The sequence below is a fragment of the Otolemur garnettii genome, unplaced genomic scaffold (assembly GCF_000181295.1).
Source record: "Otolemur garnettii isolate 467f Iridium unplaced genomic scaffold, OtoGar3 scaffold00021, whole genome shotgun sequence".
Taxonomy (NCBI): Eukaryota; Metazoa; Chordata; class Mammalia; order Primates; family Galagidae; genus Otolemur; species Otolemur garnettii.
In genome coordinates this window covers 20,955,107-20,982,069 of record NW_003852416.1, presented here as the reverse complement: position 1 = coordinate 20,982,069, position 26,963 = coordinate 20,955,107, and the positions used below count along the sequence as shown (strand labels likewise).

At 39.9% G+C, this 26,963-nt stretch overlaps 1 protein-coding gene and 1 non-coding gene across 2 annotated transcripts in view; one reads left to right on the top strand and one right to left on the bottom strand.

Annotated features, from left to right (window-relative positions):
* The first annotated feature begins 328 nt into the window (after positions 1-328).
* Positions 329-26,963, top strand: part of ENTPD7 (ectonucleoside triphosphate diphosphohydrolase 7) — a 48,055-nt gene continuing 21,420 nt past the window's right edge. The window contains exons 1-6 of the mRNA XM_003787273.2: positions 329-407; positions 550-652; positions 2,330-2,512; positions 15,642-15,847; positions 16,351-16,501; positions 23,189-23,292. Of these exons, the coding sequence (XP_003787321.1) occupies positions 645-652; positions 2,330-2,512; positions 15,642-15,847; positions 16,351-16,501; positions 23,189-23,292 (652 nt within the window). The 5' untranslated portion in view covers positions 329-407; positions 550-644. The remainder of the gene's footprint in view (positions 408-549; positions 653-2,329; positions 2,513-15,641; positions 15,848-16,350; positions 16,502-23,188; positions 23,293-26,963) is intronic.
* LOC111724339 lies at positions 21,415-21,549 on the bottom strand. The gene has a single exon (XR_002772653.1). It is a non-coding gene; the product is annotated as a small nucleolar RNA SNORA61 (small nucleolar RNA).

Sequence of the window (26,963 nt, the reverse complement as noted above, 5' to 3'; positions counted from 1 at the left end):
ACGGGGGCGGGCTTTAGAGGAGGAGCGCTCTTGGGGATTGGCCATCTAGCAGACCGACGTGCTGCCGACTGAGCTGGTTCGCCTGCGGCTCCGGCTCGGGGAAGGCGGGACACTTTCAGCGGGTCTCCTGTCAGTCATTGGCTCCCTGTGGTTTCCTTGGGGACGTGGCGCCGCTGCTGGTGAGGGACCTCCTTCCGGCTAGCTAAAGGCCTCCGGCAGCTGCTCTGGATCCCGCGGAGCGGTGCTGAGGGAGCCGGCGGGCCGCTACATCTCGAGTGTGAGCAGGAGAGGGCTGCAGAACCGAGAGGAACAGTGAGAGGAAGCCCCCCACTCCTGCCACTTGGGGACTGCCAGACCCTGGAGGACGGAGCTGGCCCACGAAAACGCCCCGCTCGCCGGATGCCCGGGTAGGGTCTCTGGGCCTGAGGAACGAGTGGACACATCTAGAGAGGGAGCCCGGGAGTGAGTGGGAGCTGTGGAATTCTCGTGGAGGTCTGGTCTCGTGGACACTGCTGGAGGAAAGCCTGAAACCCAAACAACTCTTTACAGGCTGCAGGTTCAGGAGATGCCTGGGACAAGGAGGCCACCGTCTCAGGGCAAAAGGAAAAGGAGGTGACAAGCGTTGAGACCACTGAAGGGACCCCATGGCTAGGTAAGGCTGCAGGCCTTCTCTCCAGCGAAGGGCTCTGTGGTGGATGGCTGGCATGTTGGGAGCCCTGGGAGGCTGTTACAAGCGAGATTTGCCTTGGGGCTGAACTTTGCATCATCTCCAAGGGGTCTGGTGGATGCAAGGCCACCAGAGTTTTATTCTTTTGAAGGCACATATGGTAATAGTTTCCAGCCGACAACCCCAGGGACATGAATGAGTTTTCCCTTATCCAAAGTTTTTTTTTTTTCTTTTTTTTGCAATGAACTTTAAAAGCAAATAGACTGAGGTACTTTAAGTCAATACAGAAGGTGAGTTTCACAGCTGAGTACACTTAAGCATACGTTCTAATATTCTGAAGCTTTTAAGAAAGATAAACGTAGATCTACATGTACCAATATGGGACAGTTGTCAAACAGAGTGAAGGGTAGATGCAGAACAGAAGCTATGGAGTACTGCCATTTGTGTAAAACCAGGGAAATGGAAACACACACAGATATATTGTTGTATATATTGCTGTATATTTATGCTTGTGTATCCAAAGAATATCCCTGGAAAAGTATATGGAAACTGGGTAGCTCTGGTTGCCCCTGAGAGGAATAAGGTGGTCAGGGCAAAAGTTTCACTTTTTGCTCCACAGTATATCCTTTTAAATTATTCCATTTGGTTTTTTACCACATGCATATTTAATCTTTTAAAATATTTTTTAAATATCAGTTGAATAAATTTTCTGACCATCTAGTTTTTTTTTGTTTTTTTGTTTTTGAGACAGAGTCTCACTATTTTGCCTTCAGTAGAGTGCTGTGGTGTCACAGCTCACAGCCACCTCAAACTCTTGGGTATAAGAGTGATTCTCTTGCCTCAACCTCCCAAGTAGCTGGGACTACAGGCTCCCACCACAGTGCCCGGCTATTTTGTTGTTGTAGTTGTCATTGTTGTTTAGCAGGCCCAGGCTGGGTTTGAACCCACCAGCTGCGGTGTATGTGACCAGCACCCTAAATGCTGAGCTACAGGCACTGAGCCAGACCATCTGGTTTTTTGATGGCGTTCTTGGTGGGCCTTGCAATTGATTCTTCGATGTTATTAGGTTGCCTGGGGAGATGGGGTCTTTTCATTAAGATGAGATTCTGTCTTTGATTTGTACTTAAAAGTGCAGTGTTTGGAAAAAGAGTAGAAGTAGAATACATACTAGAAAGTCCATGAACCATATAGGTCCTTTTCTAAAATTTGAGCCTAAGACCTGCTGTGATGGCTCACCCCTATACTCTCAGCACTTTGGGAGGCTCAGTGGGAGAATCTGTTGAAGCCAGGAGTTCAAGACCTGCCTAAGCAACACAGTGAGACCCCATCTGTCAAAGACAAAATTTAAAGATTATCTGGGCATGGTGGCATATGCCGGTATTTTTAGCTACTTGGGAGACTAAGGCAGGAAGATCCCTTGAGCCCAGAAATTCAATGCTGTACTGAGCTATATCATGCCGTTGCATTCCAGCCTGGGTGACAGTGAGACCTGTCTGTTAAAAAATAAGTTAATTAAAGAAATTGAGACTAAAAGAACATTTAGACTTTTGTTGACATAAATTTTTGTCATTATTAGAAGGTCTTTTATCTAATTAAAAAAAACATTTTTAAGTGCTCAATTATAGATACTTTTCAGACTTACTAATGTTTGTTTCATTTCAGGATCAGTTTTTCCTACCTCTGTCCAGCCTCGTGGTACTTCACTCTGCCTACAGTAAGCCCATTTCCTCGTCAGCGAGTGGCACTCCTGGGACTCTTCTTCATATCATGTCTCTTTTTACTTTTGTTAATCACGGACTTTCGACATTGGGGTGCTTCATTACCACGAGATAAGCAATATGAAAGGTGAGTCAGCTTTAGATCATTCTGATCAGACTTGGCACTGAAGTCATAAATATTTTAATTAGCTATTTAACACACTACCACCTTTGACTCCTTTGGGGCATATTGTATTTCTATTAGTAAAATTGCATGTCATTTTATTACATTAAGCCCCCATTTTGGTGTTGTTCAATTTGATTGAACTCACTCACATCTAAAATCCTAGCACTCTGGGAGGCTGAGGCAGGAGGAATGCTTGAGGCCAGGAGTTTGACACCAGCTTAAGCAAAAGCAAGACCCTTTCTCTACATAAAATAGAAAGATTAGCCAGTCGTGATGGTATTCACCTATAGTCCCAGCTATTCAGGAGGCTGAGGCAGGAGGATTGCTCGAGCCTGGGAGTTGGAGGCCGCAGGGAGCGATGATGGCACCACTGCTCTCTAAGCTGGGCAACAGAGTAAGACCCTGTCTCAAAAAAAGAAAAATAATCTAACAACAGAATACTTTCATTATTGTCATTCTTCTCTTCCCCTTGGTCTTTGTGCTTTTGTCATACATTTTATTTCTACATATGTTATAAACTTATATTATTTCTGCTTTAGTCAATTATCTTTTCAAGAGATTTTAAAAATAAGCAAAAAGGCACCATGGCACTCTACAAGGGCGACAAAGTGAGACTCTGTTTCAAAAAAAAAGAAGGCTTGTATATTTACCCATATATTTACCATTTCTTAACATTTTTATTCCTTTGTATAGAGTCATAATATTTCTATCTGGTATTATTTCCTTTTACTTAAAAAATGTTCTTTGACCTTTCTAGTAGTACAAGTCCATAGATGATAAATTCTTCCAACTTTTGTATGACTGAAAAAGTTGTTTTGGTTGTTTATGTATGTGTGTTGCTGAGGTTAGAGTGTAGTGGTACCGTCATAGCTTACTACAACTTCTAATTCCTGGGATCAAGTGATTCTTCTGCCTCAGCTTCCTGAGTAGCTGGGAGTACAGGTGTACAGGCCACCACAACTGACTACTTTCTCTATTTTTAGTAGAAATAGGGTCTTGCTTTTGCTTAAGCTGTTGTCAAACTCCTGGCTTTCAGCAATCCTCCTGCTTCAGCCTCCCAGAGTATTAGAATTTTAGTTGTGAGTGCTGGGATTTTAGGTGTGAATGCTAGGATTTTAGGTATGAGCCACTGGTGCTGGGGATTGAAAAAACCTTTATTTTGCTTTCCTTTTGAAAGAAATGTTTACGCAGGGGTGTCAACCTTTTTTCTCTCTGCCACACATTGGAAGAATAAGAGTTGTCTTGGGCACATATTAAATGCTTATACACTAGTGAAAGCTGATTAGCAAAAATAAAAAAAAAAAAAGGTCTCTGTATACTTTTCCAAAGTATGAGACACCAAAGAAGAACAAAAAAAGTCAGGCTGAGGCAGGCGGATTTCCTGAGCTCATGAGTTCGAGACCATCTCTGAGCTAGAGTGACACCCCATCTCTAAAAATAGCCGGGCACTGTGGAGTAACAGAGCAAGACTCCATCTCTTAAATTTTTTTTTAATTAAAAAGTAAATAATAAGAAAACTAGAAATCCATAGATCCAAGAATAAACAAATCAAAAGCTCAAGAATCGTGTAGAAAACTATACCAAAGCACGTCATAATCAAATTGCTTAACACCTGTGATAAAGAGAAAACTTAAAAACAGAGGAAAAAGACACATGTACAGAGAGAACAAAAATTAAAATGACAGCAGACATTGGTTCAGAAAAAAACGCAAGCCAAAAGACAGTGGTGCATCATCTTTAACCTTCTGACTGTGAACTCCGCCTTTAGGAGTTCAATACAAGATGTTCATTTGGCATGAACAGCCTGTAAAGAGTTGAAAATGCATTTCATATACCTGATCTACCAAATATCTAGCTTACCTTAAGGTGGCCTACCTTAAAGGTGATCAGAACACTTAACGTAACCTGCTGTTAGCCAAAATCATCTAACACAAAGCCTATTTTATAATGTGTTGACTGTCTTATGTAATTTACTGACTATTATACTGAAAGCAAAAAACAAAATGGTCATATCTCTACTCAAAGTAAAGTTTCTACTGAATGTTCATCACTTTCAGGCCAGAAACTTTAAAAGTTGTAAGGTGTACCACTGTAAGCTGGGGACTATCTGTACTTCAGTTGAGAGGTGATTGTGGCCTAAACTTCAGTGACTTCTATGAAAATGTAGAGAACCAAAAACATTTGAGTGTTATGTGGGAGGCTTAGTGAACTGTATTTCTTGACTATTATCTGTACCTCAAGTGACCAGATCCAATAAATACTTGCGGTTTGAATTAATTAAAACAAGTTAGCCACAGAGTTGAGGAATGTACAAATTAATTGTACCCTTTGGGGACCTTACCAAAGTCCTAACACTCTGTAATGCTCATAGCTCATTGTTATTTAATGAAAAGTTTTGTTTTATTTTGTTTTGTTTTTTTTTGAGACAGAGTCTCAAGCTGTCCACCCTGGGTAGAGTGCCACGCTGTCGTTGTTCACAGTAACCTCCAACTCTTGGGCTCAAGTGATCTTCTTGCCTCAGTTTTTCTTTTTTAGTAGAGATGGGGTTTTGCTTTTGCTCAGGCCAGTGTCAAACTCATGAGCTCAAGCAATCCACCTGCCTTGGCCTCCCAGAGTGCTAGGATTATCGGTGTGAGCGACTGCGCCCAGACTAATGAAAAACTTTGTATATATTGCTACAAATTGCCATAGATCATTAAACTTCACTCATGGCAGCTTCCATGAGTCATTTAGGAAGCAAACATTTGTTGATAGCTTTCTGTGTGATAGGCATTGGGTACAAAGATGACTGAAACGTGGCCCCTGAACTCGCGGATTTCATAATCTAGCCAGGGAGGCAGACATAAAGGAATAATTATTTATCAGTGAGATAATAGTTTATGCATAGTTGTGTAAAATCGGGAATAAAAGAATCATGAGCTGTATAAAGTTAAGAATTAAGAACAGTTAGGCCATTGGGTACAGTGGCTCACACCTGTAATCCTAGCACTCTGGGAGGCCAAGGCAGGAGGTTTGCTTGAGCTCAGGCGTTCAAGACCAGCCTGAGCAAAGTGAGATCCATCTCTACTAAAAATAGAAAACTTAGCCAGGTGGAGTGGTGCATGCCTGTAGTCCCAGCTACTCCAAAGGCTGAAGCAGGAGGATTGCTTGAGCCCAGGAGTTTGAGATTGCTGTGAGCTAGGCTGAGGCCATAGCACTCTAGCCTGGGCACCAAATTGAGACTCTCCAAAACAAACAAACAAACAAACAAAAAAAAAATCAAAAATTGGCTCGGTGCCTATAGCTCAGTGAGTAGGGTGCCAGCCACATACACCAAAGCCGGTAGGTTCAAGCCTGGCCAGGGCCTGTTAAACAACAATGACATCTGCAACCAAAAAATAGCCAGGTATTGTAGTGGGTGCCTGTAATCACAGCTACTCGGAGGCTGAGGCAAGAGAATCACTTAAGCCCAAGAGTTTGAAGAGCTGTGATGCCACAGCACTCTACTGAGGGTAACATAGTAAGACTCTGTCAAAAAAAAAAAAGGGCTCAGTGCCTATAGCTCAGTGGTTAGGGCACTGGCCACATACACCAAGGCTAGTGGGTTTGAACCCGGCCCAGGCCTGCTAAACAACAATTAGAACAACAACAACAAAAATAGCTGGGCATTGTGGGGGGTGCCTATAGTCCCAGCTACTTGGGAGGCTGAGGCAAGAGAATTGCTTAAGCTCAAGAGTTTGAGGTTGCTGTGAGCTGTGACACCACGTACTCTACTGAGGGTGATGCAGTAAGACTGTCTCAAAAAAAAAACCCAGCAGAAATTAATCAGAAGAGGCTCATGAGTAACCAAATTTGATTATCGCTAAGTTCATGGACTAAAGGCGCATGTACTTTATTGGTAAGATAGGCTCTCACATAAAACCTATTTGCTTTTATATTATATCTGTTGTTATAATTAGCAGGTTCTCCTTGTCTCAGAACATAGCAGATAACAGCAAATTAGAATGCTGATGTGTCCTTATATAAAGGCCCACAGATAACAATAATTAGTAATACTTGGTATCTTGGCAGTGAGGCAGAAGAAAGGAAATTTATTACAAATAGACTCAAGGCCAGGCTCAGTGGCTCACACTGGTAATCCTAGCACTCTGGGAGGCCAAGGCGGGTGGATTGCGGAGCTCACAGGTTTGAGCTCACAGCCTGAGCCAGAGTGAGACCTCCTCTCTAAAAATAGCTGGGCATTGTGGCAGGCGCCTGTAGTCCCAGCTACCTGGGAGGCTGAGGCAAGAGAATTGTTTGAGCCTAAGAGTTTGAGGTTGCTGTGAGCTATGACACCACCATACTCTACCAAGGACAATAAAGTGAGACTGTCTCAAAAAAAAAAAAAAATAGACTCAATAATGCAAAAATTTATTTTTCTTAGGCAGTGCCTGTGGCTCAAAGGAGTAGGGCCCCGGCCCCATATGCCGGAGGTGGTGAGTTCAAACCTAGCCCCAGCCAAAAAAAAAAATTTCTTTTTCTTTTCTTTTATTTCCTTTTTTTTTGGAGACAGAGTCTCACTTTGTTGCCCTTTAGTAGAGTGCCTTGGCGTCATAGCTTACAGCAACCTTAAACTCTTGGGCTCAAGCAATCCTCTTGCCTCAGCCTCCTGAGTAGGTGGGACTACAGCTGCCTGCCATAACTCTTGGCTAACTTTTCTATTTTAGCAGAGAGGGTTCTTGCTCTTGCTCAGGCTGATCTGAAACTCCTGAGCTCAAGGAACCCTCCCACCTTGGCCTCCTGGAGTACTAGGATTATAGACATGAACCACTGTGCTAAGCCACTTGGGGACCTTTAATAAAATGCAAATAATATGGAGTTAATTTTAATATGCAGTCTGGGTTGAAAACCATTGCTCTAACTTTCTTGTGGTATAGGGGAGAGATCAAATCAGCCCACCCAAGTTGTTAGATGATCTTGGGCAGGTTCCTTAAAGAGACTAGCTGGTATGTGGATTGACTAACTAATCAAATGTTAGTCTTATTATTTGAAATAATATGATTTTTCTGTTCTCTCCTTCCACTTTGTACCCTGAAAATATACATGAAAATAATGGGTAGCATTATTCTATTTAAAATTTTGCTTTCATAATTTTTTTTGTGGCAGCTGCTACTCCTTAAGTAATGGTGGCACTTGCTGATGATAAAACAAATAACTAGGAATTGATGGAAATGTCTGTGACTTTGGACAACAGCTTTAAAATAATAAGAAAAGTGCTCGTGGTTATGATTTTTATGTTATATACGTATATGACATAGTCATTTTTTCTACTTAAATTGTACCTAATTTGTACAATGAAATTATATGAAAATTAGGAATAAATTGGATGGGAACAAGTTTGGAAATCTTTGATCAGAAAAATGTGCCCAGAGGAACAAAGCATTCATTCATGTTTTTTTTCTTTGAGTTAGTCTTAAGCTGTCACCCTGGGTACAGTGCCATGGCATCATAACATACAGCAACTTCCAACTTTTGGACTCAAGCGATCCTCTTGCCTCAGTTTTTCTATTTTTCTTTTTAGTAGAGATGGGGTCTCACTTTTGTTCAGGCTAGTCTTGAACTCATGAGATCAAGCAATCCACCCACTTCGGCCTCCCAGAGTGCTAGGATTACAGGTGTGAACCACCGTGCCTGGCCAATGCGTTCATTCTTTTATGGTCTTGTAAATGAGTGTTTCTTTAGTTAGAAATTATAGTCTCTTTTGCATGTTGCCTCTTTGTATTTTAATATGTATGAAAGTAGCTAATGTTTACAAAGTTTTAATTTAATTAATTTTGTATTAATAATATTTTAATTCAATTTTTTTTTAGCCATTGGTAGAATTCTGAGGTGGTGTGACCCAGGATGTTAGAAGCCTGTGTGTGAGTTTTCCCTCAGTAGTTTCAAAACTAAGGACTTGAGGCTGGGCACAGTGGCTCACGCCTGTAATCCCAGCACTTGGGAGGCCTAGGCAGGTGGATTGCCTGAGCTCACCAGTTCAAGACCAGCCTGAGCCAGAGCAAGACCCCATCTCTAAAAATAGCCGGGTGTTGTGGAGGGTGCCTATAGAGCCGGCTACTTGGGAGGCTGAGGCAAGAGAATCACTTAAGCCCAGGAGTTTGAGGTTGTTATAAGCTGTGACACCAAGCATCGTTCTACCAAGGGTGACAAAGTGAGACTTTGTCTCAAAAAACAAACAAAAAACCCCTAAAGACTTGCATTTTTTTTCTTTATTGGGGATATGTACCCTGTACCCATATTGCTTCTGGAAGGAGAAAGCAGGAGATTTGCCTCAGAATTGGAATTTAGGAAAAGGTGAATTTAGAAAGCATGGGGTATCGGTAAGGATAGACTCCAAAGCTGTGTTTTTTGTTTTGTTTGTTTTGGGATTTTTCTTGAGACAGAGTCTCACTTTGTAGCCCTCAGTAGACTGCCGTGTTGTCATAGCGTATAGCAACCTCCAACTCTTGGGCTTAAGTGATTCTCTTGCCTCAGCCTCCCAAATAGCTCAGACTACAGGTACCTGCCACAAGGCCTTGCTTTTTTTTTTACAGACAAGGTTTCACTCTGGCTCAGGCTGGTCTCAAACCTGTGAGCTCAGGCAATCCACCCACCTCAGCCTCCCAGAGTGCTAGGATTATAGGCATGAGCCACCAAGCCAGGCCTAGCTGTGTTTTTTTTTAATTTCAAGTTAATGTGAGGGTACAATTTTTTAGATTACATTGCTCTTACTTCCAGGGTAAAGTTCCAGTTGTAAAAGAGCCCCTCACCCCCAGGGCATGTCATACACCCTCACAATGTGTACATTAGGTGAGATCCCGCTATATGCCCTCCCTCTTTCTGCCAATCCTCCTCCTTTCTCCTTTCCCCCTTCCTGCTTTTATTTATTTTTTATTTTTTTGAATAGACTTTATTTCTTAGAGCAGTTTTAGGTTTATAGGTCATTTAAGCTGAAGGTATGAAGATTTCCCCCATATGCCTGCCTGAGACACACACACACATACACACAGAGCTGAGCTGTTTATATGGATAATACTTGTGTTAGATGTGTTTTGTTTTTTTCCTTGATGTTTACTTTTAATGTTTTTTCCTTTTTTAAAAAATTTTAGATTAATATGAGGATACAAATGGTTAGGTTACAAAGATGTGTGTTTCAATCAATTATTTATCTGGTGTTGCCCTATGTTATGAGACATGCTCTAACAGTTTCTTCAGACTTAATACATATTTTACATTTGTTTATTCCTTCTTCTGTTCACTTACCAACAAATATTATTGGGTGTCTATACTGCATTATCCAAAAGGGTAGCCATTACCCACAAGTGGTTATTTAAATTTAAATTAATTAAAATTAAAAAGAAAGTTCAGTTTCAGTTCCTTACTAGCACTGGACACATTTCAGGTGTTCAGTGACCACATATGGATATATTGGATGGTACACATAGAGAATATATCCATTATATCAGAAAGTTCTTTTGGGCTGGGTGAGGTGGCTCATGCCTATAATCCTAGCACTCTGAGAGGCGAAGGCAGGTGGATCTCCTGAGCTCAGAAGTTCAAGACCATCCTGAGTAAGAGTGAGACCTTCTTTCTACTAAAAATAGAAAAACTAGTATGACCAATTCTTGGGCTCAAGCAATCCTCCTGCCTCAGCCTTCCAAGTAGCTGGGACTATAGGCTCATGAATATTAAGATATGCAAATGAAATCGAGAGATCTTACATATCTTAGAAAAATCAGAGATTTTTGCTGGTAAGATTGAAGGCATTTATTCACATTTATTCATTTATTTCATTGTAATGGTGTTCATGGTGTTTATAAGCAGGGCATTAAATTATAAATGTTCCATCTGTTCTGACTAATCATGTTAGCTGGTGAGTAATCACCTGACAGAACACTTCTCTGGTCATGTATTACTATCATCAGTTATGGGCAACTACTTTATAATGTCATTATATTTCATTCTGATCCTTGAACAGACTTGAAGAATATGATGACATTCAGCTAAGAGCTGGTAGCCCTATATTGACAGGGGCTACTTTAATTCAGTTTGGTACATCACTGAGGTCTGTGTACACTCTAAAAGTGGTATAATTAGTGTTGATTTTGTAAGCTAGGTAATGGTTTGGTCAGTTACAGTTCTAATGCTGTTAATATTGTCAGGATAAAGGCAGTGAAAAGCCAATGTCTTCTAATTCTACCTTGGGTGATATATTTCTGGGTAACTTTCTTTTCATTGACTCAGCAGTGACTTGAGGGAAATCATGTTTCTCAAATGGAGGAAGGGTGTGTGTGCAGCCTATGGGAGTGTGTATGTATGATGGAGAAACAGACCTCTCTTGGGAAGGTGGATGTGACAGACCAAAGCTTTCAGAACTTTTCTCTTGGGTTTTAGCTCCTCTTTAGATAATAGCTCAGTGCAGCATCAGCAAAGCAGGAGCATCCAGCAGTGCCAAGTAATTAACCATGATGGCTAAGGCAAGGACTCCAAGTTAAAAATGAAAAAAAAATGCAGGAAAGGGCTGGTGATACATTCATGTTAGGAGTTTAGATGGGAATACTTTTAGGTGGTAAAAGGGTAAAAAGCCTGACCAAGGGTGAGACCCTATCTCTACTAGAAATAGAAAACTTAGCTGAGTGTGGTGGTGGCCACCTGTAGCCCCAGCTACTTGGGAGGCTGAGGCAGAAGGACCTCTTGAGCCCAAGAGTTTGAGTTTGCTATGAGCTATGATGACACTACTGGGGTAACAGTGTAAGATTCTGTTTCAAAAATAAATAAATAAACTTAAGAGGTTAGAGTTCTAGAAAAAAGGTAATACTGTTACTTCCCAGAGGGAAAGCTGTTATTCAGTTACTCATTTGTTTGCAAAATAAGTAAAATAGACTTTCTGCTGCCTGAAATGAGGGATCGAAGACTCAGCTGGAGAGCAAGACATAAATGCCATCTGGCACTATCTTCCTCCCTTGTGATCTGACATCAGTATTTTTGCCACCCTCAGTAGAGTGCTATGGTGTCATTGCTCACAGCAACCTCAGACTCTCGAATTCAAGTGATCTTCTTGCCTCAGTCTCCCAAGTAGCTGGGACTACAGGCGCCTGCCACAATGCCCAGCTATTTTTAGAGATGGGGGTCTGGCTTTAGCTCAGGCTGGTCTTGAATTCATGAGCTCAGGCAATCCACCTACCTCGGCCTCCCAGAGTGCTAGGATTACAGGAGTGAGCCACCTGAGTGAGCTACCTCAGCCAGCCACTTGGTGACTTCTAAGGGAAGAGAAAGAAACACTGAGTTGCACCAAAATGAGAACTATAAAGTTGCTTATTTTGGCAGGAATCAGAAAGAGTTAACAGGATACTTTGTTTGGAAAAGCATCGAAACTTTGTAAGAAAGAAACCAATTGATTTTGGATCTAGCTACACAAAGACACAGAGGAGTTATTTATTAATTTTTTTTTTTTTTGAGACAGAGCCTCAAGCTGTCCTCCTGGGTAGAGTGCTGTGGTATCACAGCTCACAGCAACCTCCAGCTCCTGAGCTCAAGCAAGTCTCCTGCCTCAGCCTCCCAAGTAGCTGGGACTACGGGTGCCCACTACAACGCCCAGCTGTTTTTTGGTTGCAGCAGTCATCGTTGTTTGGCAGGCTCGGGCTGGATTTAAACCCGCCACCTTAGGTGTAGGTGGCTGGCGCCTTAGCCACTTGAGCCACAGGCGCCAAGCCCAGAGGAGTTATTAATGAACCAACAGCTCCGTTTTGTGAGTGCTAGAACCAAATCAATCAGTACTGACTGATTTATGTCTTGGGCAGAGAAATGTGACGAACACTGTGACAGTATTGAAGTACTGCAGATAAGATACCTGTTCTTGAGAAACTTATGGTGTAGATGGAGCAAACAATATGAAAGAAATCTTAGGGCTTATACTGAAATATAAACAAAGAGAATATTGACATTCTACATTTTAGAACAGAAGGAAGAGGCCTTTTCAAATCATTGTGATTTATTACAAGTGTCAGCATTGTTGAGTAGAGGCTCCTTAAGAACTGGGAGGCCGGCTCAGTGCCTGTGCTCAAGTGGCTAAGGCGCCAGCCACATACACCTAAGGTGGCAGGTTGGAATCCAGCCCAGATCCCGCCAAACAACAATGGCGGCTGCAACCAAAAAATAGCCGGGCGTTGTGGCAGGCACCTGTGGTGCCAGCTACTTGGGAGGCGGAGGCAGGAGACTCCCTTGAGCCCAGGAGTTGGAGGTTGCTGTGAGCTGTGAAGCCATGGCACTCTACCTAGGTGGATAGCTTGAGGCTCTGTCTCAAAAAAAAAAAAAAAAGAACTGGGAGGCCATGTTAAAGGAGATGGAAAAGGGAAATGAATAGGTAGAGAAGCTGATGGATGTTAAAGAGGAAAGGTTGTGCGACAGCTGTGGTTACCCTTTTAGGGCATCTATGAGGGTATAACTTTTTGTAATAATGATGTTACTAATTATTAATATAGATGTTATTAATTTTTTTAAATTGTGGTTCAAAACATACAACATAGAATTTACCATCTCAACCATTTGTAAGTGTACAGTCAGTAGTATTTATTTACATTGTTGTGGACCAGATCTCTAATGTAGAAAGAAATTCTACTTCACCCTACCCTGTGTAATAACTTACAGCATTATACTGAAGCTCAAATGCATGTTTCTTTCTTTTTTTAAAAAAGGCATTTTGCGTTGTAGAATAGGAAAGGTACTCAGGTCTACTTTTTGATTTCAAGACTATTTCTAAATGCTCTTCTTTTCATCAAGTTTGCTTTTCTGCCCAAAATAAGGAACTCTGTGGTCTGTGTAACAATATGATGTCATGAATAAGCACTGGCTAGATTGGCCTGAGTGTGACATGTGGCTTATTGTTCTGATCGGAGGTGGACTGGAACTAATGATGCCCACACCTTAACGCCTCTCACTTGCACGACCTCTTTTGTACTTCTGTTGTTGATTCTTGTTTTTAAAAGAAGACTCCCCAAATTGTTTTAGCTTCAAGCTTCATAAAACCTGGTTCTGAGGGGTGCTATGTTATGGCTTGGGGTTCTAGGAGTTAGCTCTAGACCAGTGGTTCTCAACCTGTGTGTTGAAACCCACAGAAACTGTATTAAAGGGCCATGGCATTAGGAAGGTTGAGAATCATTGCTCTAGATGATATTGTATGAGTAAGGCAGGTGATAGCCACAGTACTAAAGCTGAAAAAAATTACAGCTTTACTCTCATATGATTTATTTAGACAATTATAATAATTTATTTAGACAATTGTAGTAATTGTAATAATTGTAGTAATTATCTAAATAAATCATCTGAGAGTAAAGCTGTAGATAGACAATCTGTAGTAATACTTATTCAAATATAAAAGAATTTTGAAGACAAAATGTTAATATCTACCATGCAGTATGTACTTTCAGTGCCAAATAAAGAGTTTTCCTTTTCTGGATAAGAAGCCATTCTCACTGAGCTCCTTTTCACGTGAAGCCATTGAAGAGAAATCACTGTTATTTGTACTTCTCAGGCCCTCAAGTTCTCAGGACACATTGTTATTAATTAGAGCCTCTGTGTTCAGAAGCATTTTACCAACCCTTAGCCCTCTTTTCTCTGGATTTTTCAGGCCTTTTCTCCAGAGTGTCGTCGTTTTTGCTCTACCTGTAATTATTCTGCAAACAACCAGAGCAGTAGCACAGCATAGTGCTGCTAATTGCTTGGCATAAGTCATCTGAGGTTAGACACTCTTCAACTCTCCTCATTTTACAGCGTCTAGGAGAAGTTAAGTAACTTGCCGAAGGTCACACAGCACAGAAAGTGATAGAGTCTAGACTCAAATCTTAGTGCGTTTGATGGTAATACCTTTACTTGTTTCATTTTCTGCTGTCAGCCAGATATCTTTGAATGAGAATCTGAAAAAAATTCCAAGAAATGCTCATGTTCTAGAGCCTGGGAGTGTTCTTGCTGTTGCTCAGGCTGGGCTCAGATTCCTGAGCTCAAGGGCTCTTCCTATCTCGGCCTCCCAGAGTGCTGGGAATACAAGCATGAGCCACCTTATCCAGGCAATTCTTTTTCCTTTTTTTTTTTTTTTTTAAATAGTACACTATTTTACTTATTTATTTATTTATTTCTTGAGGTAGAGTCTCACCTTAGGTAGAGTGCCCTGGCATCGTCATAGCCACAATAACTTCAAACTCTTGGGCTCCAGCAATACTCTTGCCTCAGCCTCCCGAGTAGCTAGGATTACAGGCATTTACCAAGACACCCAGCTAATTTTTCTATTTTCAGTAGAGTTAGGATCTCACTGTTGCATAGGCTGATCTTGAACTCTTGAGCTCAAGCAGTCTATCCGCCTCAGCCTCCCAGAGTGCTAGGTGTGTGAGCCACCACACCTGGCCTAATATTTTATTTTTTAACTTTGTAGTGGATATACAGCCATTTGTTTTATTATTTTTTTTTTAATACCCTATACACATTTTATAAATATTCTCTTTGTATTTACAAAATATCTTAAAAGATTATAGAAAAAAATACTGTTTTTATGAAATACATTTTTAACTAATATAATTCTAGCAATATAAGTACAAAGCAAAATGCAAAATGCATGACAAAAAATATCAACACCTAGAAACTCACATTAAGTGGTAAACCTTTCCACAGTATTCTTGTGCATCTATACAGAAGGATAGAAAGAAAAGAAATAATTAAGATTATTTTATTTATCTAGTATGCATGACAAACCACCCCCAAACTTAAGTGATTTACAACAAAAACCAGTTACTTATTCAGGCCTAAAAGCTTTTTAATGCTTGGTAAAAGATTTGCTACTCCAGTTGACTTCAGAACTACACCTAAGAGTGGGGTGTCTTTTAGTCATCTAATTTCAGATGCCTCTAGGCAAAGCAAACCAGCTGCTCCTGGTGTACATCAGCAAGTCTGGTCAATATTGTTTCATTCCTTTGTCAGGACATGTAGTCCTGTGGGCTTGGCTCTTGGAGGCACTTAATGAAGACTCATTAACAAAAGAAGTAAGTGAGGGGGCCTTTTGTGGACCTGACTGCTTAGCACTGACTTTTCTTTTTGCTTGCCTTAGGTATTTGGCCCGAGTAGGGGAGCTGGAAGCTACTGACACTGAAGACCCAAATCTGAATTATGGACTTGTTGTGGACTGTGGCAGCAGTGGCTCCCGGATTTTTGTTTATTTCTGGCCAAGACATAATGGGAACCCCCATGACTTGCTGGACATCAAACAGATGAGAGACCGCAACAGCCAACCAGTGGTTAAAAAAATCAAACCAGGTACCAACCAGAATATATTTTATTGTCAATCTCTTTTATCTGCTGTAGGCATGAGAGAGGAGAGAAAAGAGGAAGAAGAAAAGTTACCGTTTTCTTCTTATTTATTTATTTATTTATTGAGACAGAGTCTCAGTTTGTCGCCCTTGGTAGAGTGCCATGGCATCATAGGTCACAGTAACCTCAAACTCTTGGGCTCAAGCTATCCTCTTGCCTCAGTTTTTCATTTTTAGTAGAGTCAGGGTCTCACTCTTGCTCAGGCTGGTCTCAAACTCCTAAGTTTAAGCAACCTTCCTGCTTTGACCTCCCAGAGTGCTAGGATTATAGGTGTGAGCCATTGTGCCCGCCTTTTCTTCTTGAGAGCCTAAGTAATGGGAAGAATATCTCATTTTTATCACCTCACTTTCTCCCAAATGTTTAGAATCTTAAGCAGAACCTTATGGGGTATCAATTTTCTGAGTCTTAAGTGATGTGCTTTTTAAAGAAAGTGTTTTATTTTACTTAAGGAATCTCTGCAATGGCGGATACTCCAGAACATGCCAGTGATTACCTTCGTCCTCTGCTGAGCTTTGCTGCTGCTCACGTGCCTGTGAAGAAGCATAAGGAGACCCCCCTTTATATCCTGTGCACAGCGGGCATGAGGCTTCTCCCTGAGAGGTGAGGAGCAGGGTCTGAGAAATAGGAAAACAGACGGTATTGAAAGGCCTATGCTACACATTGTTCTCTGTGGTTCCCTGGTCTGGAGGTGGGGTATTGGTGTACCAGGCCGAGTTCCCAAATATTGCTAAAAGATTCTTTGCCCAGAAATAGGGCAGAGCCACGCCTTTACCCAAGTTATTGAACAGTTATTCATATAATTTGCTTCTTTGGGATTAATATCTACCTGAAAACTATAGTGATTCTTAGTTTGGATTGAGAGTTGGAAGTGGTGGTGATGGTGATAAAATTGGATTATGAGGCATTAAGAGAGAGAACATAATTACAGAAACATAGTTAGAAGAGTCACCCAAGGACCGTGATAGCTAGGGGCTAACGGGAGAGCTCTAGTAAGAGCACTGCCTTCCCTATAACTCTGCCTGGGTCCCTGGGATAACTGGGGAATGCCGCCCTCTTGCTCCTTCTGCAAAGATCCATCTCCATTGCTTTACACCACTTTTCTCAGCCCTAGGCAATGAAGTCTTTTCCACTTGACTTCAGCAGTTCAGCCAAACATCTTTCGACCTGATCCCTCTTCCTGTCTAAGAGGAGGAGGAGGGGGAAAAGGAGAAAGAGGCCGTAGTTAGGGCAGACGCTTCCTTGTTTGTGATTTCCCTCCTTTAACACTTCTCTGATCCCTCTACACTTACTTTGGGCGTGAGGTAGGAATGAGCTCCGTAAGAAGACTTAAATGAGATCTACCCCATTAACAAGTTTTTAAGTGCATAATACGTTACTGTAGACTACGTGTACAATGTTGTTATAGCAAGCAGGTCTTCAGAGCTTATTCATCTTGCTTAACTGAAATGTTACGCCCATTGATTTCTTTTAGCAAACTGTCCTCAGTGTTCATCCTGGCTGTCATATATTGCAGACTTTCCTTCTTTTTTTAAGTATGAATAATATTCCATTGTCTGCATATACCCTCAATTTCCTTACCCCTTCAAAAATTAATGGACATTTAGGTTGTTTCCACTTCTTAACTATTGTGAACAATGTTGTAGTGTACATGGGATTGCTAGTATCTTTTTGAAATCCTGATTTCAATTCTTTTGGATAATCAGCCAGAAGTAGGATTGCTGAATATATGATAGTTCTGTTTTTAATTTTTTGAGGAACCTCTATTCTGTTTCCATAACTGCTGCACCATTTTACATTTCTACCAACAATAGTCAGGGATTTCAATTTCTCCATACTTCTTGCCAATACTTGTTTTTTGTGTTTTGGATAACAGCCATCCTGACAGGTGTGAAGTAATATCTCATTGTGGTTTTGACTTACATTTCCCTGAGGTCTAGTAATATTCATATACCTGTTGGTCATGTGTATATCTTTGGAGACATGTTTATTCAAGTCCTTAGCCTTTTTATTTTTTTAGAGACAGGGTCTTACTCTGTTGCCCAGGCTGGAATGTAGTGGTACAATCATAGCCCACTATAGCCTTGAACTTGTGAGCTCAAGTGATCCTTCAGCCTCAGTTTTCCAAAGTGCTAAGATGACATGTATGAGCTGCCATGCCTCACCCTTAGCCCATTTTTAAACCAGGTTATTAGTTTCTTAGCATTTGAGTTGTAGTAGTTTCTTATATGTCTTAAAGACTAACACCCTATCAATTATACGGTTTGCAAATATTTTATCCCTTGTAGCTTGCCTTTTCATTCTGTTGATTGTTTCTTTGGCTGTGCAGAAGCTTTTTAGGTTGATAAATTCCCATTTGTTTATTTTTTGTTTTTGTTGTTTGTGCTCTTGATGTCATATTATTAAGACCGTTGCCAATCTTAAATTTAGAATTCATCTTCCTGGAATGTTCATAGTCTCATAGGCATCTAGTATTTTTTATTAGCTTAAGTATTTTCCTTTGTAAACAGTCTTTTTTCCTACAGAGTTTAATTTTTATACTTAGACTTTCTTTCCTTAAAATAACAACCCAGCAAAACCCTCAGTCATACACGTAAGGCTCTACTCCTAATGGCAGACTTACACATCGATGCTTCTTTCAGTGGCCTTCTTTCCTTCTATTGAGACACATAGTTACTGGTTTACTATCTGGCTTACTGTCCTGAAGCAGATTACTTATATAGCCATTTGTCAATATGAGAAGCCTTGTATTTCTTTGTTTATCTCCCCGTATATTTTGTTTTTTCAAAACTTTTGTTTTTACTTATTTTTCAAACCAAACTTTAGCTGTTACTGCTATAACCTTACCTCATTAAAAAAAAACAATAAAACTTACAATACGGCTGGATGCCTGTAACTTAGTGGTTAGGGCTCTAGCCACATGCTTTGAGGCTGGTAGATTTAAACCTGGCCCTGGCCTGCTAAACAGGCAAACAAACAAACAAACAAAATAGCCAGGCATCGTGGTGGATGCCTGTAGTCCCAGCTACTGGGGAGGCTGAGGCAAGAGAATCGCTTGAGCCTAAGAGTTTGAGGTTGCTGTGAGCTATGACGCTACGGCACTCTCCCAAGGTTGACAAAGTGAAACTCTGTCTCAATTTAAAAAAATAACCAAGAATTTATCATCCCACTATCTTGTTAAAACTGTGTCATTTTGTTGCATTCCTTTCTGTCCATTTATATATAATTTCTCCAAAGTTGTAATCATACTGTGTATACAATTGAGAATTTTTGCTTTGGTGTGGGGTGCGGTGGCTCACACCTGTAATCCTAACACTCTGGGAGGCCAAGGTGGGTGGATTGCTTGAGCTCATGAGTTTGAGACCAGTCAGAAAGTGAGACCCTCTCTACTAAAAACAGAAAAAAATTGAGGCAAGAGGATTGCTTCAGCTGGAGTTGGAGGTTGCTGTGAACTATGACACCACAGTACTCTACCCAGGGTGACAGCTTGAGACTCTGTTTCAAAATAAATTAATTAATTAATTAAATTAAAAGAATTTTTGCTTTTGATATAGGTAATATTGACATTGATTTTTAGAAACCCTGGGAAGAGTGCAGATGTCACAGGAGATCACAAAGACTGAGTGGCCTTTGAGGTCTCACAACTAAAGAAAAGGGAGGAAGGCCAGAGAAAAAGTTGACTCGAGGTCAAAAAGGCAGAGCTGACAGCAGGGCTGGACGGAGGAACTCCACTGGTGGTTTGGCTACCTTTTGTGTGTCAGGAGCAAGGAAGACTGTTGCCTCACCTCCTGGCACTATTTAGCATTTCCTCTGTTTGTTAAAGAAACTTCCATCCAAACAAAACTCACTCTGTAGCTCCACCCCATTTATCTAAGATGATAGTTGTCGGTGTGAGGCTCTGAATATTAATATTTATTTTATTTTAAGAATTTTTTAAAAATTATTTATTTATTTATTTATTTTGAGACAGAGCCTCAAGCTATTCCCCCTGGGTAGAGTGCTGTGGCATCACAGCTCACAGCAACCTCCAACTCCTGGGCTCAAGCAAGTCTCCTGCCTTAGCCTCCTAAGTAGCTGGGACCACAGGCCCCTGCCACAACGCCCGGCTATTTTTTTTGGTTGCAGCCGTCATTGTTGTTTGGCGGGCCCGGGCTGGATTCGAACCTGCCACCTTAGGTGTATGTGGCTGGAGCCTTAGCCACTTGAGCCACAGGCACCAAGCCATATTTTAAGAATTTTTAAAGAAACTTGCATTTTCTTCTTTCAACTTGTTTTTGATCACCTCTCTCAATGATGCATATATCTGTTCTGGGCTTATGAAATCATTGCTGCTTCTAAGGCCAAGATAGTTGTTGACGTAAGTGTGACTGTCACTACAAGAACCTGTTTTACATGATTAACACTTTGCTAATTTGTTAGCATTTATGAGTAATATTCAAAATAGAGTTGAATCATCTGGACTGTATTTTGAATTTACTATCACCTGATTTTATTTCCTCCATCTCCCTTCAATTTTATAAGAAATGCACTTATAAAAATTACAAAGATAATATAAGGTATCTAATAAAAGAATAATCTTTGTTTTAGAAAATTTTGCATATCTGTATGTAAAAGTAAAGAGCTCAGTGCAATAAAATCCCCATTTACCCACCATCCAGCTTCCAACAGTTATCAACATTTATTGTCATTAAAGTTTTAAAATAAAGAAACAATATTGAATTTTAGAAAATGAAGAATGTTTAAGAGGTTTTTTGGGTTTTAGTTTTAAACATAAATGGGATTATATTTTACACAAAATATTTTAGACATCTTTTCATGTCAGCACATAGATATAAATTGACCTCAATTCTTTTTTTGTTGTTATTTTTTATATTTCAGAATACTATGGGGTACAGATGTTTCAGTTACATGAATTGCTTGTGTACTCTTTGAGTCAAAGTTATGAGTGTGCCTCTCACACATACAGGGTGCACTGGACCTGTTAGGTGTGAATTTACCCCTCCCACCTCCTTTCTTTCTGCTGTGTTCACTTTCACTACCGAATGTGCTTGCTCATGGGGGTTGATAGATTAGTTCCAATTTATTAATGAGTACATATGGTGTTTGTTTTTCCATTCTTGTGAAACTTCACTTAGAAGAATGGTCGCCAGTGCCACCCAGGGTTTTGAAAAATCTGTTGGTTCACTATTTATGGCTGAGGAGTACCCATTTGACCTCATTTCTTTCTTTTTTTGTTTTTTTTGCAGTTTTGGCAGGGGCCGGGCTTCAACCCACCACCCCTGGCATATGAGGCCGGTGTCCTACTCCTTGAGCCACAGGCGCTGCCCTGATCATTTCTTTTAACATCTGTATAGTATTGCATTGTATGGCTGTGCCATAAATTATATATCTAATTACTATGTTATTTTTAGTTCTTTCATTGTTTCAAATAATGCTGCAGCATTTCTCTCTGTATTCTTCTCTGGATGATTTCCTTGGAATAAATTTGTAATTTTTTTTCTTTTTTTTTTTTTCAACTTTGTTTGAAACTAGCCCACATGATATATACCACACTACAACAATGTGAGGTCAGCTTCAGTGTATTACTTTTCTTCCTTTTACAACCACCAAGACCAGTATTCAGATCTGATAAGAAAGGGAATCGGGAGGATTCCTTGGAATAAATTTGTAAAAGTGTGACAGCTGGATCAAAGGTTAAAGACATCTAAAATTTTGAAACATGGTCCTGAACCGCCCTTTAGAAAGGTTGTTTTAGTAACTTACATCCCAGACTGTAACATATATTGATGCCCGTTCGTAACCCAAAGCAACAAGACCTCTTTTGGGGTAGCTTAGAAGCAGACCCACAATAGGGAGGGAATAATAGCCCCTCTTGTTCTCCATTGAAATTCTTATTGCAAGAATTTATTATGTACAACAATGTACTTTTTTAGAAACTGTACTTGACATTCAATTGGAAGATTATATTATTACAAATGTAGTTCTTGGCTTTTACATGCTAAAAACATTCTTCGCTAAGTCATGCTGACAACTACCTAGTAGAGTATTTTTGTAATGAATAATTTTAAAAATCCAAGATAATTGGTCTTATTTGTTTATTAATTTCCTTGTGGCAGAGTCTCACTCTGTCACCGAGGCTTGAGTGTAGTGGCATCATCATACTTCACTGCAATCTCTAACTCCTGGGCTTAAGCGAGTGGTCTCTCCTTAAGCAGTCACTCCTGATCCGAGTGGTCTTGTTTTTGACTAACATTTTCTCTACATTTATATTTGTACTCCAGGTTCGTTTCTTTGCTTTTCTTTGTCTGATATTGACAACATACTTGAAATGTCAGAGGAAAGAGGACGACATTATAGATAACAAATTTCAAGTGTTATCCCCAAATAAGAAATGTTGTTATGTCCTTTGGATTTTGATCCTAATCTGGGGTTTTCAAATGGTGATATTTTTATTTTTTTATTTTTATTTTTATTTTTTTGAGACAGAGTCTCACCATATCACCCCTGGTAGAGTACTGTGGTGTCACAGATCACAGCAACCTCTAACTCTTCTGCTTAAGCGATTCTCTTGCCTTAGTCTCCCAAGTGTCTGGGGCCACAGGGTGCCTGCCACAACTCCCGGCTATTTTTTGGTTGTAGTTGTCATTGTTGTTTGGCAGGCCTGGGCTGGGTTCAGACCCACCAGCCCAGGTGTATATGGCCGGGCACCAAGCCCAAATGGTAATATTTTTATAAAGAAAAAAAAATCAACCCTTCAAATATGGAAAAGGAGATTAAATAGTTAATTATTAGCTGTTTAATGGATTATATTTAGAAACCTTGTGGAACTAACAGTACTTCTTGTGTGGTAATATTAGGTATTGTTTCTGTATTGTGTAAGATCTGAGGATAAGATTATGTTCCTTAATTTAATATCTTTTCTCACTTTAGTTAGGAATAATATAATTGCATCTATATTACAGATTGTGAAACTGTGCTGCGATTTCCTGTGGCTTATCTGTACTTAGCTTGTGAGAGGCACAGAACCATGGTCTCATCTTTTAACACTATTTGAATTATAATATTACATAAAGGAGAAGTATTACTATTATCATATTGTCTTTTATGTAGGTGGCTATATACCTGGAGGTATGTTAAACCTTTGAAATCAAAGGAGTTACCAAAAAGAAGCAGAGCTTGACAAGTGAATGATATGAATGAACAGTCGGGTCATAAAAGGACAAGTTGAGGCAGTTTATGAGAAGATAGCTTAACGATTAACTTTGGGATTTTTTTTGTTCTTTCTTGCAGGAAGCAGTTGGCTATCTTGGCTGACTTAGTGAAAGATTTACCGCTGGAGTTTGACTTCCTCTTTTCACAGTCTCAGGCAGAAGTGATCTCTGGGAAGCAGGAAGGTACTGGGCTTTGCTAATTCACTTCTGAGCCTGCCATGGCAGAGCCTCTCTAATGGGCGTTTGGGATTACTTTATATATCTGATTTTTATTTTTCTGCCAATAATTTCTTGATTCTGCTATACAGTTTATTTGCTTATTTATATATTCTGCATTCGTATCTGTTTTATGCTGCTTCTAGAAGTTGTAAATGTATATCTGTTTTTAACTTGGTGCTAAGCACTATCTTTAAAAGAATATATTAGCCTTTAATGATTCCAATTGGATATTTGGTTAGCTAACTACTTTGGATAATTTTAGGATTTGTATTGAGTTTGTCAAATACAAATGTAAAGCGAAACTTTAATTTCAGGGAATGAGCAGAATGAGTTACTTTTGTTTTGTTATAGTCTTTCCCTTTATTGAAATTAATGTGCCGTATTAATATTTCCTTAGAAGCTCATGCTAGTGCAGCGGTTCTCAACCTGTGGGTTGTGACCCACAGGAACTGTATTAAAGTGCTGCGGCATTAGGAAGGTTGAGAACCACTGCGCTAGTGGGTTTATACTTTGGGGGTAGAGTCAAATATCTGTTCTCGTGCAGCAAAATGTGACCAGTTTGATGAATTATATTTCCATTTCTTGAAATAAGGAAGGATCTTCTAGTTGTAGTCCATACCAGCAGAGTTTTAGTATTGCAGTTTTTTAGCTTTAATTGATTAATTAATTAATTTTTAATTTATTTTAGGTTAATGTGAGGATACAAGCAACCAGGTCAAAATATTTGGTTTTATTAGTTAGAGTTCATCTTATGTTATGTCCCCCCCACAAAAGGTGTGCCAACTCCCTCCACTTCCCATGTTCATCCAGTGAGAACACCCTAACCTCATCCCCCTCTCTCATTACCCCTCCCCCCAACTTGAATTAAAATGAGTTTTTCTCCTATTTGGGCATGCATTAGATCATCTACTGGCTTCATATTAGTATTGAATACATTGGATATTTGTTTTTCCATTCTTGTGATACTTTACTAAGAAAAATGTGTTTCAACTCCAACCAAGATATTACAAAAGATGTGAAGTCACCATCTTTTTATGGCTGAATAGTATTCCATGGTGCACATATACCACAATTTGTTTTTTTTTATTTTTATTTTATTTATTTATTTATTTATTTTTGAGACCGAGCCTCAAGCTGTCCCCCTGGGTAGAGTGCCATGGCATCATAGCTCACAGCAACCTCCAACTCCTGGGCTCAAGCGAGTCTCCTGCCTCAGCCTCCCAAGTAGCTGGGACCACAGGCACCTGCCACAACACCCGGCTATTTTTTGGTTGCAGCTGTCATTGTTGTTTTGGTGGTCCCGGGCTGGATTCGAACCTACCACCTTAGGTGTATGTGGCTGGCCGCTTAGCCACTTGAGCCACAGACACCGAGCATTTTTTATTTTTTTATTTTTTTATTTTTTACAATTTGTTAATCCATTCCTGAGTTGATAGGCATTTAGGTTGTTTCCACCTCCTGGTGATTATAAATTGAGCTGCAGTAAACTATCTAGTGCAAATGTTCTTATGGTAAAATGATTTTTTTTCTTCTGGGTAGATGTTGAGTAGTGGGATTGTGGAATCAAATAGGAAATCTAATTTGAGATCTTTGAGGATTCTTCGTATTTTTTTCCAAAGAGGCTGTATGAGTTTGCTGTCCCAGCAACAGTGAAAAAGTGTTCCCCTTTCTCCACATCCACACCAGCATTTGTAGCTTTGGGACTTTGTGATGTGGGCTAATTTTAGGTTAGGTGGTTTGATTTGCATTTCTTTGATGATTAAGGAAGATGAGCATTTTTTCATGTGTTTGTTAGCCATTTGTCTGTCTTCCTTAGAGAAGGTTCTATTCATGTCTCTTGCCCAGTGGTACATGGGATTGTTGGCTCTTTTTTTATTGATTAATTTGAGTTTTTTGTAAATCTTAATTATTAAGCCTTTGTCTGATTCATGATACAGGAATATCTTTCCCCATACTCAAGATTGTCTATTTGGTTTGGTTGTTGTCTTCTTAGTTGTACAGAAGCTTTTCACTTTAATTAGGTGCCATTTGTTTATTTTTGTTGTTGCAATTGCCATGGAAGTCGTCTTCATAAAATTTTTCCCCAGGCTGATATCTTCAAGTGTTTTCCCCACATTTTCTTCAAGGATTTTTATTGTTTCATGCTTTAGATTTAAATCTTTTCTCCATCTTGAATCAATTTTTGTAAGTGGTGAAAGCTGCGGGTCCAGTTTCAGTCTTATACATGTGGCTATCCAGTTCTCTGAGCACCATTATTTGAATAGGGATTCTTCCCCCCCCCCCGTCTATGTTCTTGTTTGGTTTATCAAAGATCAGGTGACTCTAAGATGTTCGCTTCATCTCATGATTTTCTATGCAGTTCTAAATGGCTGAGTCTCTATTTTTGTGCCAATACCATGCTGTTTTGATCACTATGGCCTTGTAATATAGCCAAAGTCTGGTAGGGTAATGTCCCAGCTTTCTTTCTATTACTAAGAATTGCCTTGGCTATATGGGTTTTTTTCTGGTTCCATACAAAACAGAGAATTATTTTTTCCAAATCTTGAATGTATGATGTTGGTATTTTTTTTTTTTTTTTGCAGTTTTTTGGCTGGGGTTGGGTTTGAACCTGCCACCTCCAGCATATGGGGCTGGCGCCCTACTCCTTTGAACCACAGGCACTGCCCGATGTTGGTATTTTAATGGTGATTGCATTGAACCTGTAGATTGCTTTGGGAAATATAGACATTTTAATGTTGATTCTTCCCAGCTATCCAGCTATGAGCATGGTATGTTCTTACATTTGTTAATATCTTCTGTTATTTCTTTTCTTAGGATTTTGTAATTTTCTTTGTAGAGATCATTCACCTCTTTTATTAGGTATATTCCTAGGTATTTCTTTTTTCTTTTTTGAAGCTACTGTGAAGGGAATTGTGTCCTTGATTAGCTTCTCATCTTGGCTGTTATTGGCATATAAAAAGGCTACTGATTTGTAGACATTGGTTTTATATCCTGAAACATGACTGTATTTTTTGATGACTTTCAGGAGTCTTGTGGTTGAGTCTTTAGGGTTCTCTAAATATAAGATCATATCATCAGCAAAGAGAGAGAGTTTGATCTCCTTTGCCACCAGTTGGATGCCCTTTATTTCCTTCTCTTGCCTCATTGTATTGGCTAGAACTTCTAACAGTATGTTGAATAGTAGTGGCGATAGAGGACAACCTTGTCTGGTTCCAGTTCTAAGTGGAAAGGCTTTCAGTTTTACCCAATTCATATAATATTAGGTGTGGGTTTGTCGTAGATGGCTTCAATCAGTTTAAGAAATGTGTCACCTATGCCTATATTCTTAAGTGTTCTAATTAGAAAAGGAACCTGAATTTTATTGAATGCTTTTTCTGCATCTATTTAAAAGATAATAAGGTCTTTGTTTTTGCTTCTGTTGATATGGTGAATTATATTTATGGACTTGCCTATGTTAAACCAGCCTTGCATCCCCGGGATGGAACCTACTTGATTGTGATGTATAATTTTTTTTTTTTTTTGAGACAAAGTCTCACTATGTCTCCCTGGGTAGAGTGCCAGGGCATCACAGCTCACAGCAACCTCCAACTCTTGGGCTTAAGTGATTCTCTTGCCTCAGCCTCCCAAGTAGCTGG